Below are 14,407 nucleotides of genomic sequence, written 5' to 3'. Positions count from 1 at the left end.
GATCTAGTGAAGTACTGACTTTGGCTTCAATATACACAACTGTGCAAAATTCAGAAGGTCTTTCAAAGGTTGGACATTGTTTTTTTTAAGTCAGTTAACACTGACCTATGAATGATTCAGGACACCTTTAAATCTAAAAAAGACATCTAACTCAAGGGACAAACAAAGAAGCAAAGAATCGATTTTACATTGACATTCTTAAGTGAGGGAAACAGGGAGAAAAGGTTGAGTTTGCCAAGTTACAGAAGAACTGGACTGAAAATCAGCAGTTACAGGTCTCATAGCATTTTATAAAATTTTCATTTACACAGTTTGATCCATAATTTCTTGGATAAAGACAGTTTTTATAGTTTTGTGTCTGTACGGGACCACGGTGGATTTTAAATAATAAGCACGGTGGGACTGAAGTGCTCACTTTCAGTTTAAATTTAAGGGGTTTAACACCATTTGATTTTATTTCATTTTCTTGCATTCACTGTTTAGGATTTAAAGTCAGACATGTGACAGCCTGGCGACCTGTCCAGGGTGTACATTGCCTCTCATACTATGGCTGCTGGGCTTCAGCCCCCCCATGACCCTGGATGGATGGATGGATGGATGGATGGATGGATGGATGGATTTAAAGCCATTAAACACAGTCCCCCATTTTCAGATGCTCAAAAGTAATCGGACAATTGACTAACAAGCAGTTTTATGCCCAGATGAAGATTATTTTATGACAAATGAAGCAAACATAATGGCTTGGCTTACTTCAGTCCAAGTCCACACAACAGTGGTGCACATTCTTAACTAGATTTATTTTGGAGAGGCTCATGAAATATTTTGCTAAAGATTAAGAGAGCGTTTCCCAGCAAATTTAGAAAATAAATCCATACAATCTGTTCTGGCTTCTGTGAACCACTTTCCCCTTTAACATTGCAGAGTTTCTGTGACCCAAAGAGTCCCTGTTATCTAAAAGTATACAAAAAGAGATCAGAAAAGATAAGACAAGAATTTAAAAGATGTGACAGAGCTTTATTTATTTATTTATGTGTCATTCCTCCACTCATAAGCCCTAGAATATATCCCGCAGCTCTTTGGGCCTCAGTAATACTTTTGATACTGCTGGATTAAAATGCATGTTTAACATGTTTGATAATTAATGCATCTGTTCTTCTTTACAACAGAGCCGTTTTGATTTTAACCACTTTGTCCTTCAGGGCTATATCTGCTTCTCTTTCTGAGGTTTTTCACCTTGGAGCATTTGCAGTGAAAATCTACTTATGCAGTATAGATAAACAAACTACAACAACATCAAAACTTAAATCAGAAATGCACTACATGAAATGCATCAAGCCTGGTCAGTCAATCTTTGGGCCTAAATGTGTAACAAAAATGTATGAAATCACTGTTTTGTAGTATTTTAGTGTTGCTAAGAAAAATAAATGTGCCTTGAAATCTTCCCAAGTGCCCTTCTGAACTCATCTGACCAAACCCTCTGCAGGAACTGCCATTAAAAATAAAGAAGATGAGCCGACTGAGAGGAGGAACACACACGCTCACACATATTCACTAACACAGCACAAACAAGCTCACTGGCCGACTCAAAGAACAAGGTCATTTGAAAATACACCCCTCCTTTGTTGGACATTTAGTCCCCTTGATAAGATATACTTTTCTAGGATTTTCCATGTAACCCTGAGTCCCTAATCAGAGTTTTGTTTGAGCCCTGTGTGCCTTTTGGCCCAATAACAACCGCTGTTGTTATTGCAACTGTAATGTAATTTTTCAGACAGGAGTGGCATAAATAAATTATCTTCAGTATCTGATGATGCTTTTGTGTTTGTGTTTTCCTATAATTTTCAGGGGATTGGACGTTGTAGATAAGAGGTTCAGGTAAAAGCCCCTAAAAGCTCCACGCCACTTAAGTTCCATGGCAACCAATACAAGTACCAGTTATCTTCATATTACTCCATACCCCTCCAGCTCCCTGACATGTACCCTTCCTCACCAGCTTCGTCGCTCCCAGCCTCTCTCTCCTCCTCGTAGCTTTCCCTTTTGCATGTGCATCGATTGTGTCTGAGCATGTGCGCGTGCATCTGCATGTGAGTCAGCTGCATCCTCAGCACCTGGGTCATTACTTCCAGCCTCCGCACGGGAAGCTTCACTAACGCTGTGAGTTCAAAAGATGTGATGATGACGCTTTTAGTTATTGTTTTAATGTTAAATGTTTCTGTTTTATTGGAAGATAATTTAAGAAACTATTTGACTGTGTGTTCATTTTTGTTTTATACACAATTTTCTGTTTTTCATAGTGATATTTTGCATCAGTACTGTTCTGTTGTGACCATTTTTTTTTTGTTTGTTTTGTTTTTTTGCTGTAAAACTTGTTTTTTTGGTAACTATCATGCTTTTATAAGCTCTGCAGAAATACCCTGGTGGTTCCCAGGTTTGTCAGGACTCCAACACAGAATATCTGTGGGTGTGTAAGAGAGGAGAGGGAGGCCAATATGGGTTCCAGCTCTTCCTCCTATGCCCCCAAAACTATTTACCTGGATGTGGATGGAAAGGTGCAGAAGGTGAGTCTAATTTTAAATATTTGCATTATCAATATTACGGATCCATTTTTCATTGGTTTAACTCAAACCTTTACCCCATTTCAGTGACTCAGTTTTTTATTATTCTATCGATTTTAGGATAATAATTAGAATTTCATAATAGGTTTAATTGTTAAAACAGCAATCGATAACTATTGCAGTTAAATGATTCCATTTATAATTCACCTCCTAGGCTTTCCTACAAACAAATTCCCAGTGGATACACTTCAGCTGAGGAGGAGCTAAAATTAGAGAGTGGTGCTCATCAGTTTGCTTCACAGGTGTTAATGACAGACCCAAACACCTGTTTGTGAAGCTCTCACAAACCTTTGTTAATGTTTGATGTTGTACACAGAACACAATATAGATTTACATCTATCTATCTATTCAATTACATTAACATTTCAATAAGCAGGAATTGAGTTAATAATGGAGGGCGATGTAGAAACGGGAAAAAAAGCACAGATTTTCTTCAGATTCTTAATCTTAACAACAGCAGCTGCCATGGCTAATGCTTTCAGTACACACACTGAGATTTGCTGATCTGGTGATGTAGAGTTCTTCTGGCAATGACATGTCTATTCAAAAGCCCCAAACACACAGCCTGAGGCTGATTGTTTGTCTGCTACATCTGCTCACTTGAGATTACATGGATAGATGCACACACTTTTGACCACCAAGTCTCTAAGCAGATTTTATATACTTGGTGCTTGTATTTTACGCTTAAGTTTCATGAACTTAGCAAATTTATTTCTGCAATTTGAGATCAATAAAACCAAACTTTATCCACCTTTTTAATGAACAAATTATTTTTTTTATTGTTCCCTGGTGTTTTTGACTTATTTAACTATTAAAAATAATTGACTCTTACCTTATGTTCCCAGGTGATGACACAGACACTCTAAAGCCTCAAGCTTCAACTGTTTGTGTGAATGTGTATCTGATACAAAAATGGCAGCACTTTTTTTAATGTTTGCTTTTGAGAAGACTCATTTTACATGAGTGTAACTGACAACTAATTTATTTGATCTATATCTGAATATGAGAATAAAATGTGTATCTGAAAAAATTAACCAAAGCAGGAGCTGTGTTTACATCACAGGTGGTGTTCAGCCAGCATTGCAGCCCATGTGACATCAAGGAACTTCTGTGTTCATCATCTAACATTCCCAGGTTTGTTGTTTAGTCTTACTAAAGTTACAGAGGTTGAATTCAAAAACAACTTTATTGCTGAGCTCTCTCAGAACACACTGAAAGTTGCTAAGCAGGAAATAATCCACATTTAATTCAACACAGGGAAAACACACACACACAGGGATACTCAGACAAAATATACACACAGAGGACAACGAGGGAAAAGGCCACCATCAAAATAAAACAGGAAATAACACACACTGAGACCTAGACTGAGATACATGAACTTGACACAGGGACTGGCCCACTGAAAAGTTACCATGAAAGGATAAGGAAACCAGTTAGGAGACAGAGAGACCAGACAGACACTGAAACATAAAAAGCGAAACAAAGGACAATAAAACACGGAGACTAAACAGACTACAGCAGGAGACACTGATGACAAGACGGCGACGAGACCAGCAACAGACTGAACTTGAAAGGGAACTTAATGTAACAAAACAAGAACCACGAACTAGAAATAACAAACTGAGATGCACCAGAGAAAACAAAACTCAAGACTAATGAAGAACTAGAATATTAAAATCTCTTAAATAGACAAGACCAAAATAAATGTAAAAACTGGGTCAAAGACCCAGGAACATGCCTGCACAATTGTGCTTTTTAACAGCAAATAACAGAAATATTAATACAATTAGTATGTGTGTCTTACAAAAGGTTCAAGGTTAAACTTATTTCCACAACTGACACACAAAAATAAATAAATAAAGCTTAATTTTTAAAAGATTTTATACATATACAGTGCTTAACAAGCTTACAAGAGCTTCACCCAATGTAAGAAGTGACCATTATCAAATTCATTTTTATATTTCTGTAATGCTTAAGCCATCAATATATACCAGACTCTTTAATCTAAATTATATTCATAATGCAAAATTTGATTATTGTTATCCATGAATTTTCAAATGTATTGTTTACAAAAAAGCAGAAAAAAACAGTCTAGAGTGATGGATCAAATTTGGATATAAAAATATGGAATAGGCTTGTTACTTGCCTAATAGATTACATCATTTTGAGATTTAAACATGGTTTTGGCAAATTTTAAAATTGTGTTTCCTTGTTTTATAGCAGGAGGATAATAAACAATTAAGTATGTAAATTATAAAAAGTTAAGGGCAGATGTTTTAACTCTCTCTTTCTTTTCCTCATCTTGCGACAGGAACACTGCCATTATGATGGTGGATCAAGAGGGTGCCTTGGTCTCCATCGATCCAACCATGCCTACCAACTCTCCAAAGTATTGTTAAAGTATTGTTAGGCATTGGGATCAAAGCATTGTTAGACATTGGGATATAATTACTTTCGGGAAAGTAGCAGAGTAATCACGATCATTATCACCATCAGATCTAACTAGCTGCAAAGAAGCTTTCAATAATAACCAGATAACAGTTGCTTCTCAAATTTGCATGAAGCAGTGTTTCTAAAATTGAAAAAGACTTTAAAACCTTGAGGAAAAGAAATAATAATAATTGTACATCTGATTTCCTCACAGCTCTTTGTACAAAGTTGTTCCACTGTCTACTCCTCAGCTCGGAGGTAAAGTGTTTCAACAGCTCGGTGTAATGTACATTGAAACATCACATGTTTTTCAAAGTAATCACTGTAACAGAAAGTAATCAATACCCAAATCTGACAACATAATTGCTTATTGAGACTATACTGATGTTTGCAGAGAAGGAGGACATGTTTCAGAACGTGCTGTCCCAAGTCGCTGAGCAGTTCAGCAGGTAATGTCTTCATCTTTTATTCTTTCACACGTACCTAACCAGTGTTGGTCAAGTTACTTGAAAAAAGTAATTACTAATTAATGATTGTCAGTACTTCCAAGCTTTAAACGCTGCATGGTTGTACTCTCTCCCGCACTCCATATTATCCATTTCTGATCTACACACGTCTGTTGCAGCCACGGATGTCGCACACTTGTACGTCATTGTCATGACACACTTACAAACAATCATGGTTTAGTAACGCAGTGTGCTTATGGGAAAGTAACAGTAATCTAATTACTTTTTTGAAATAGAAATCCCTTTCTTTACTCATTACTTGAAAAAACTAATCAGATTACTGCCCATACCTAACACACATATCTGACACCGTGGTATATCACTGACAAATGTTCAGGCCTTAGAGGCAAGTTCAGTCAGTTAGTAAAAAGAAAAATACAGTTTAGTCAGGACCAATATAGTCAAAACAATATTGTCAGTTCCAGTAATTATGCACACAAATCAGCAGCAAGATCCATGGTGCATAACAAAGCAGGCATCAGTGACAGCAGATATCACACTGATAGTCAGAAATTGCATGAGGAGGAAGAAATAGGGTGGAGGCTGGTTGCAAAGCAGATTGTAGATATGCAAACTGTAGGCACACTAAAGCAGCTTAAACAATGTGCTCTATATACTGATTTGCCGACAGGATGCATATATAGGCTGCGTCGTCAGCTGATGTTGGCTTGTTTTCTTTCTTTTTTCGTTCGATTGCACCACTTGACATTCTCCATAAAATTCTCATATTGTCATTTGCCTTTCCCTCACAGAGCCTTTCGCATCAATGAGTTAAAGACTGAGGTCACCAACAGGATAGCCATGTTGGAAAAGAGGGTAGAGTGTGAGTGGTCTATTTAATACAACTAGTAATACGTTAATGTTATAGTATCGCTGTATGTATGCTTTTGGCTATGAAATTAAAACGATAAAATGCTTTTATAAGGTGTTGTAAGTACTTAAAGGTAAAATTGCTAGTCAACATGAAGACATTATATCATGTATGATTCAAGTTGTTATGATGTAATTATTATTGTTCTGAAATAAATGTCATATAATGCTTTCAATAGGTGTTTGTGCTTTAGCAGATCATTTTAGCATGTTCCTAGGTGGTTGCTAGGCAACCTGATAAAATCAAAATATCCGACATAGATAAGAACCTTAAGGAGCCTAAGATGTACTCGTGTGCCAAGTTTGGTTGCTCAACTCCTGATCATGTAGGTACTTGACAGTCAAAGGAACAAGTAGACAATCAAGCAAAGATTTTGTGTGTTAAAGGAAGATACAGCTGAGAGGATCTGAAAGGAAACATCATTTGGATTGACTATAACCTGCAATATTCCAGAGGGAACACATTCCTTAAGAAAATATTACTCTTCTTGTTTCAGTGGAGGGCTTGAAAGTAGTGGAGATTGAGAAGTGTAAAAATGAACTGAAGAAGCTTCGAGACGAAATGACTTCAAGAGGTGGTGGCAGGTGAAGTCTGATATAAAGCCTCTACAATTTCAAAAGTTATATCAAAAGTTAGTTAGTAAAAGAAAAAAGGGAATACGTCTCAAATTGTTTTCCTTCTTATCTCAGGGTAAATTGTCCATGTAAGTACAACTTCTCTGATGATGGGAAGAAGGTCACTCCAAGACGAGATGTCCCCAGTTACCCAAAGGTGTCTAATCTATGATAAATGTTTTCTTTGCTGTTGGACAAAGCACCCTTCTTAAGATATAATAGGTCTTTGATGATCTGATGGCTTTACTTGCTTGGCCGTTGCAGTACACGCTCTCTCAGGAGACTATTGAGGCGCTGAAGAAGCCAACGTTCGATGTATGGCACTGGGAACACAACGAGGTTTGTCAGTTTCCTTCAACCATTTTCACTGTGTCATCCAAATGACTGATGTTTGACTTCTTTTCTCTTTTCTTATTGCTGTAGATGCTGAGCTGTTTGGAGTACATGTACCATGACTTGGGACTGGTGAAGGAATTCAACATGAACCCCATCACCCTGAAACGCTGGCTGGTAATAAAGGACAGCAGGGTTATACTGGGTTATACTAAATAATGCAGAGAGTTCAGACACAGATTGAAAAAGAATTTTTAAAGGGCACAACCTATAAAATGCTTTTAATTCAAGACTCTGCAGTGAGCACAATGAATGAATAATTTTCTGCCTTTCAGCTGGCAGTTCAGGAGAACTACCGTAACAACCCTTTCCACAACTTTCGTCACTGCTTCTGTGTTAGTCAGATGATGTATGGCATGATTCATCTCTGCAATCTGCAGGTATGGTGTAGTTTGCGGGTGTGGATGTGTATACGCGCTCATGCATTTCAAGTGTATAATTTGTCTGACTTTTCCAGCATTTATGCCATTTTTGCAAAATAAAGATCCTTTTTATGATAATGATCATTTACATTTTGTAACAAGCTCTTTCATTTACACTGCTGACCAGGAGAAGTTGACGCTCACAGATATGGGCATTTTAATGACAGCTGCAGTGTGTCACGACCTGGACCACCCGGGCTACAACAACACGTAAGATTCGCTATTCTCTCTGTAGGGGGTGTTGATTGATAGAGCTGCACATACCTGTTGACCCCCGGTATATTTTGACATCATCTGCACAACACTTGTTGATGGACTGTGAAACTAGTTCTGCATGGAGAGAACTCGGTTATGTAAACATGGCAATTCATTTTTATCGTATTTGTTTTGGGCTGTGGATTTCAGGCAGGCGAGAATATCTCTTATCAGAGAAACTTCATGAGAATATCCTATCCATCCATCTTGAGTCCATCCATTCAACAATGTCTTCCATCTATCAGGTACCAAATCAATGCACGCACAGAGCTGGCAGTACGCTACAACGACATCTCTCCGCTGGAGAACCATCACTGTGCCGTGGCTTTCCAGATCCTCTCTCTTCCCGAGTGCAATATCTTTGCGAATGTAGATCCCGAAGCATTCAAACAGATCCGAAAGGTTAGACGGGCATTCAAAACTATTACTAGTACAAATATATATTTATGACAAGCATGCCATTTCATTTCAATTCCTACAAACTTGCCACGTATTTTCATGTTTCATGTATAAGCAGATGTCAAGTTTACTTTGACTTTGCTCTTATGCTTCCAGGCAATTATCGCCCTCATTCTGGCCACCGATATGGCTAGACACGGAGAGATACTCGAGGCTTTTAAGCAAAAAGTGGACAACTTTGACTTCACCAATGAAGAGCATGTGACATGCGTACGTAGCCTGTGCATCATGGAGGTCATGTTGCAACTCTGCTTGACATAGGCTGTTTCTTTTACTGTGCTTAACAGATGTGACCTCAGAACAAACAGACTCATCGATTGTGCTGTACTTTGCAGAAGTGAAACTGGTTGTGTTAGTGTAATTGGGAAATTGGTTACAGAAATACAGTGAATGCTGAAAGACAAAAGTTTGCGTTTTACTTTTATTCTCAGTTTGTGTGTGTTGTGCATGTGTTTCTACAAGTGTATGTTTGTTTTTTTCAGCTGAAAATGCTTTTGATCAAGTGCTGTGATATTTCCAATGAGGTGAGGCCAACTGAGGTTGCTGAACCGTGGGTGGACTGTCTACTTGAGGAGTACTTTATGCAGGTGACGCCAACCAAAGCACTGATGTTCATCAGTAAATCTGTGATCTAATAATGCCAAATTAAAGCAAAGACTGAATACACTGAACTTAATAACAATACTTTGACAAATTTGTTTTCCAGAGTGACAGGGAGAAATCTGAGGGTCTCCCCGTCGCTCCCTTCATGGACAGGGATAAAGTTACCAAACCCACAGCTCAAATTGGATTCATCAAGTTTGTCCTTATTCCAATGTTTGAGACTGTCATGAAGGTATAACTCTGTCTTTCCAGCTATGTGCAGATGTACAGTACTGTGCAAAAGTATGATGAGGTTTCATTCAACTGTAGATCAATCAGTTGAGGAACCAGACATATCTCTTAGGTCTTGGCATTCAGATACTATTCATCTTCTGAAGTTTGTTAGGCCTGTCACTTCTTTTGTCCTCCACTTGTCCAGTTTCTATTGCTCAAGATCACTTACAAAAATCGCAAGAAAATTTGGCACCTAGGAAGCAAATTATAAAGAAATAACAGCTGGCTATTTTGCATAGTACTGTAAACAGATTATGTTAAATTTATACTGTGGTATTTTCCACTAGCTTTTCCCTCAGATTGAAGAACTAATGGTTCAGCCTTTGAGAGACTCTCGTGACCACTATGAGGAACTGAAGCAGATTGATGATGCTATGACAGAGGTAAAACCTATTCTATCCCTACTCTTATCTATCTAGCTCTTTCTCTGACCTGACATTAATGTAGCAGCTAGCTAATGTGGCTATTTTGTGTGTTTATCACGATAGTGAAAGGAATCAACAGTTTATAACAGTGGGGACAATGAAAGTTGTGGTTTGGGAAAGTAATCTAATTTTCTTTCTAGTTTAAAGTTAGATAGGTAATTAAATGTTCTTCTTTTCAGTAAATTTATTACAGCTAGCATACAGACACAGCTAGCTTGCCTCTGTTAGCTCGTTGCACCTGCCTACCTGAAAGCTCACCTTATACTTTAGAAAACCTTATATGGTTTATTATTTTTGAAACCATACAAAACAATGCCATACTACACTCAGTGGCCACTTTATTAGGTATACTCTGCTAGTACCAGGTTGAGCCTCCTTTGCCTGTAGAACTGCCTTACGTTCAACAAGGTACTGGAAACAATTCTTATAACATCTTATGACATTTCCTTTTTTCATGTGCATATTCATGACACACTTCTCAAATACTCAGGCTGGTCTGACACCAACAACAGTGACACATTCAAATTCACATAAATCACCGTTGTTACTTATTGTGATGCTTGGTTTAAACTTCCGAATGTAATTTTCACTGCATCTACATGCCTAAATGCATTGTGTTACAGCCCTCTGATTGGCGGATTAGATATTTGTGGTAATGAGCAGTTGAACAGGTGTACCCACCAAAGTAGCCAGTGTGTGTATTTCTTCATTTCAGCCCTTACAGGCAAGTCAAATCAAATATTTTTTGTCTATATTGTCTATTGTCTGCAGCAGTATTTAGCCTTTGCATTAGTATCTACACGTAGACTGTTGAGGAAATCAACAGAGAAGTTGCTGAGTCTTGTATTGATATCATTTTTTTATAAGCAAAACTTCATATTGTGAGTGCAGCGTGATGCAGCGTGCAAGACTGGGAACAATACCAGTTGAGCATGTACTTGTCAAGCAATTAAAATTAACTAATGTTGCCATAACAAATTAGAGCTGGGGAAATTGGTAGGAATATCAAAATATGAGATATTCCTCTCGCACGAAAAAAATGAAAACTGGTAAACAAATTCATGTTGACGTCCACAGTGCCATTTAAGCTTTTCATGGGAACTACCGATCACTGCCAGTTATCAGTTATGCAATGTGTTTCACACGGCTGTTGCCTCAGTTACACACACACACACGCACGCACACACACACAAATGCCTGCAGTAAGCCTACATTCATACACACACTAAAGAACTAAATGCTAACATAAAGGTGTGTCTTTTGTTCAATGAGGCACAGAAGAAAAAAAACTGAAAATATGTCATTAGGCGGGAAGAAGAAGTAAGCTCTGCAGTGAGTGAGTACAGTGGTGTGTGTGTGAGTAACCGAGTCCTTGATTGTGCTTTAGTTCAGTGTTAGTTTCATGAGTGCTCTCTGTCTCTGCCTTCCTCCACAACTTGTCTGTAAACTGAACTCGATCTGTAAAAGGTGACCTTTAGAAATGTGCAACATTTTCATCACTTTGGATTCAGCAAGCACTTGATGTGTGAAAAAGTGTGAAGCTCTTGGCTGAACAGTATTAGAACAGATTCCAATTTATTTTTAAACTGAGCAGGAAGAAAAACATTTTAAATTAATAAAATAGTCCATTTAAATTTAAGGCTTGCATATAAATATATTTTTCCATGGCTCAGATGATGAAACTAAACTGTTGAAATTGTTGCTCATCTATTTGTTTCTTTCACAGTGACAACAAAGAACAGTTTCTGTTCATGAGCTGAAACTTTAAACTTCTTTTTCTTCATCTCACATTGAGCTTTTTCACAGAAAAAGAACAAAGACTCTGAGTATGTTTTGACTTTCCACAAAGGGAAGTCAATTTCTCACTCAAAGCTCTAAGACAACTTCTATCCGACTGACTTTTTCTGTGGTGGGTGATTGCTATCCAGAATGAGTTACTAACGAGTTCTTGTTAAAATCTAGTTTTTAGTTTCCATTTTGGCCCTTTAGGTCCATCTGCCTCTCTCTACCTAATTACAGCCATTATTTCATTCCAGGGATCATCTTTTATGATCACATTCAGGACAGACTTAAAAAAGTGTGAGTGAGGCTCCAGTGAAGACATCCAGCACTATGTTCCGAAGATGACAGATCTGCTTCGTTACACTGCTTTGTTACACTCTGGACTAAAATTAGGCATCAAGGTGACATATCTTGAACTTTGACTTCTGCACTGGAGGTTAAAGAGCGGGACCTGCTAATGTTTTTGTATATTTATGGACTTTATGTTGCTGGCCCTAGTCATTTTCATAGTGTCGATCATTTTGAACGTACAATTTCTCCAAAGGCAAGCTTAAAGCATTATTTTAAGATTCATTTTGAAGTAGTTTACCAATAATTTTTTTTTAACCAAAATGAAAATGTTTTCTTTTTTCCCTAAATTCTGGAGTAGGAAAAATAAAAAACACCAAAGTGAAATTTTCTGTGTTTTCCTAACAATTTTAATCAAATAAATTCATATAGGGGTATGAAGTGTCCAGTGTTTTTCCTAATTGTTTACATATATAGCACCAAATCACAACAACAACAACAGCAATGCGCTTTTGCATTGTAAGTTAAAAGTCCTTCAATGGTACAGAGAAAATCCCAACAATCAGATGACCTCCTAGGAGCAAATATTTTATGATAGTGGGAAGGAAAAACTCAAACTCCCTTTTAACAGGAAGAAACCTGATCCAGGAAGAATCAGGGTCAGGGAGGGGCGGCCATCTGCTTTAATAAGTGTGGGAAGGAAGACAAGATAAGACACACTGTGGAAGAGACCAAGAGATTAATGATAACTAATGATTAATTACAGAGTAAATGTATAAACACAAAGTGAGTGAAAAAGAAACGGTGCATCATGGGAAACCTCCAGCAACCTAACTTCTGCGGTGTAACTAAGAGAGGATTCAGGGTCACCTGATCCAGCTCTAACATATGTTTTATCAAAACAGACATTTTCAGACTGATCTTGAAAGTAGTTAACGTGGTGCTTTGGGTGTCTGCTTCTCAAATCCAAACTGGAAGCTGGTTCCACAGAAGACAGGCCTGAAAGCTGAAGGCTCGGCCCTTTTACTTTTAGATGGCAAAAACAAGCAGTCTACTAACTTTATGTAGATTTTTTAGAGAAAAGTTTAAAAAAAATAAACCAAATGAGCCTGGTAAGGGCTGTAAAAGTGATCATGAGTTGGATTTTGGTATGAAAGATGTAAAAATATCTGCTATAATACAGTTTTTATTTATCTATTTATTTGCAACATTACTGCACATTAAATACACCTCATGCACAAGGACAGTAACATACTGAATTAAGTTCCTATTTCAATAACTATGGTCAAGAATGCAAATCCAAACTTTCTCACAAAGTCAGCTAATGAATAACATGACATGATGACATTTTTCCTAACTTCTAAGTCTGCTTAGTTTTTAAATATTCTCACATCAAAGCACATTAAAGAAGTTATACATAGTTGTAAATCAAAGGCTTCTGCGACACCTATCCCTGAATTATTCCTGTTGTTTCATGAAGCTCTGTGCAGATATTTAAGTTGTCCTCTCTGCCCATCATCCAGATTGAGTGATATTTTATTGCCACATTTTAGACTCTAAAATACAGTCGATGTGTGTTGAAATATGACTAATTGTGGAGTTGTGTACGACCCAAAGGTGCCAATTATCTCAGCCCAATTCACGCCCTCTCGCTCCACAGTTTCCCTTCGAGCCTCTTTTTTTTTTTTACTTTTTTTAGGGTACTATGTTGCCAGTCACTTGATTTTAGGCCTCACCTGCAAGCTTCATTTGACACATACTGAATACCACCTACATAGCTTTGATGAAATCACATAAATAATACAGAGCAACTCACAGCATCACTCACCAAAGAAATTATTCATGCTGCATGTTTTTTAGGTTTGTTTGTGCTGTTTATAAGAAACGTCAGGCTACCAGTGTATACCTGAACTTAATCAATGTCCATTCAGCAATTTACTGACAAGTAATTGGCGAGTGCTTTTTGGATTCATCTAATCTTTCGTGTGCACTCCAAAGGAGCTGATTATCTCAAACAGTTGAACAGATGTAAGTGTTGCTGCTGGGATGCGAGAAAGCAGGTAAATGACTTGGGGATGTGTCTCATTTGAATGGATGTAATTGCCCCTCTACATTCTCCATGTAGCGTGACAGAGTGTATTGACATTAAGCGGCAGGAATGCTCAGATCATAAAAGGATTGTGCACTGCACTCTCCTGCGTTGCCTCTGATTGAACCACTGCAAGCAATAAATAAAAGGAGTGACTGTCTGACACGTTGAGACAGTGTGCAATACTTTTTCTATTATTATTGTTATTCTCTCAGTCGCTTCCTTTCTTATAACAACTGAATGCAAACGTTTTGGTTAAATCCCTTATTTTGCCCATAGATGACTGACGACATAGTTGAACCTTAACCAAATCTACTAAACTTATCATTCAGTACACTATTAGATGTTTCCATGACTTCAGTGCTAATTAAAGTAACTG

At 37.6% G+C, this 14,407-nt stretch overlaps 1 protein-coding gene across 1 annotated transcript; it reads left to right on the top strand.

The window, feature by feature from the left end:
* The first annotated feature begins 2,101 nt into the window (after positions 1-2,101).
* pde9ac (phosphodiesterase 9ac) lies at positions 2,102-12,251 on the top strand. The gene is made up of 19 exons (XM_005720832.1): positions 2,102-2,154; positions 2,400-2,558; positions 3,679-3,749; positions 4,930-5,007; positions 5,263-5,306; positions 5,443-5,497; positions 6,307-6,377; positions 6,922-7,009; positions 7,115-7,196; positions 7,304-7,378; positions 7,463-7,549; positions 7,708-7,812; positions 7,982-8,064; positions 8,355-8,511; positions 8,665-8,778; positions 9,051-9,155; positions 9,275-9,403; positions 9,732-9,827; positions 11,906-12,251. Exons 2-19 carry the CDS (start codon positions 2,490-2,492, stop codon positions 11,954-11,956), a joined length of 1,560 nt encoding a protein of 519 aa, XP_005720889.1. The 5' UTR covers positions 2,102-2,154; positions 2,400-2,489; the 3' UTR covers positions 11,957-12,251.
* The last annotated feature ends 2,156 nt before the right edge of the window (positions 12,252-14,407 follow it).

Source organism: Pundamilia nyererei, unplaced genomic scaffold (genome assembly GCF_000239375.1).
Source record: "Pundamilia nyererei isolate P.nyererei 1_Seehausen unplaced genomic scaffold, PunNye1.0 scaffold00003, whole genome shotgun sequence".
NCBI lineage: Eukaryota > Metazoa > Chordata > Actinopteri > Cichliformes > Cichlidae > Pundamilia > Pundamilia nyererei.
Note: the sequence above shows the minus strand (reverse complement) of the source record. Positions and strands in the feature narration are given on the sequence as shown.

Excerpts from the sequence above, each read along its gene's own strand:
- pde9ac (XM_005720832.1), top strand. The coding sequence starts at position 2,490 with ATGGGTTCCAGCTCTTCCTCCTATGCCCCCAAAACTATTTACCTGGAT. Across the intron at positions 3,750-4,929 it reads TCATCATCTAACATTCCCAG|GAACACTGCCATTATGATGG; the intron begins GTTTGTTGTTTA and ends ATCTTGCGACAG. Across the intron at positions 5,307-5,442 it reads GTCTACTCCTCAGCTCGGAG|AGAAGGAGGACATGTTTCAG; the intron begins GTAAAGTGTTTC and ends TGATGTTTGCAG.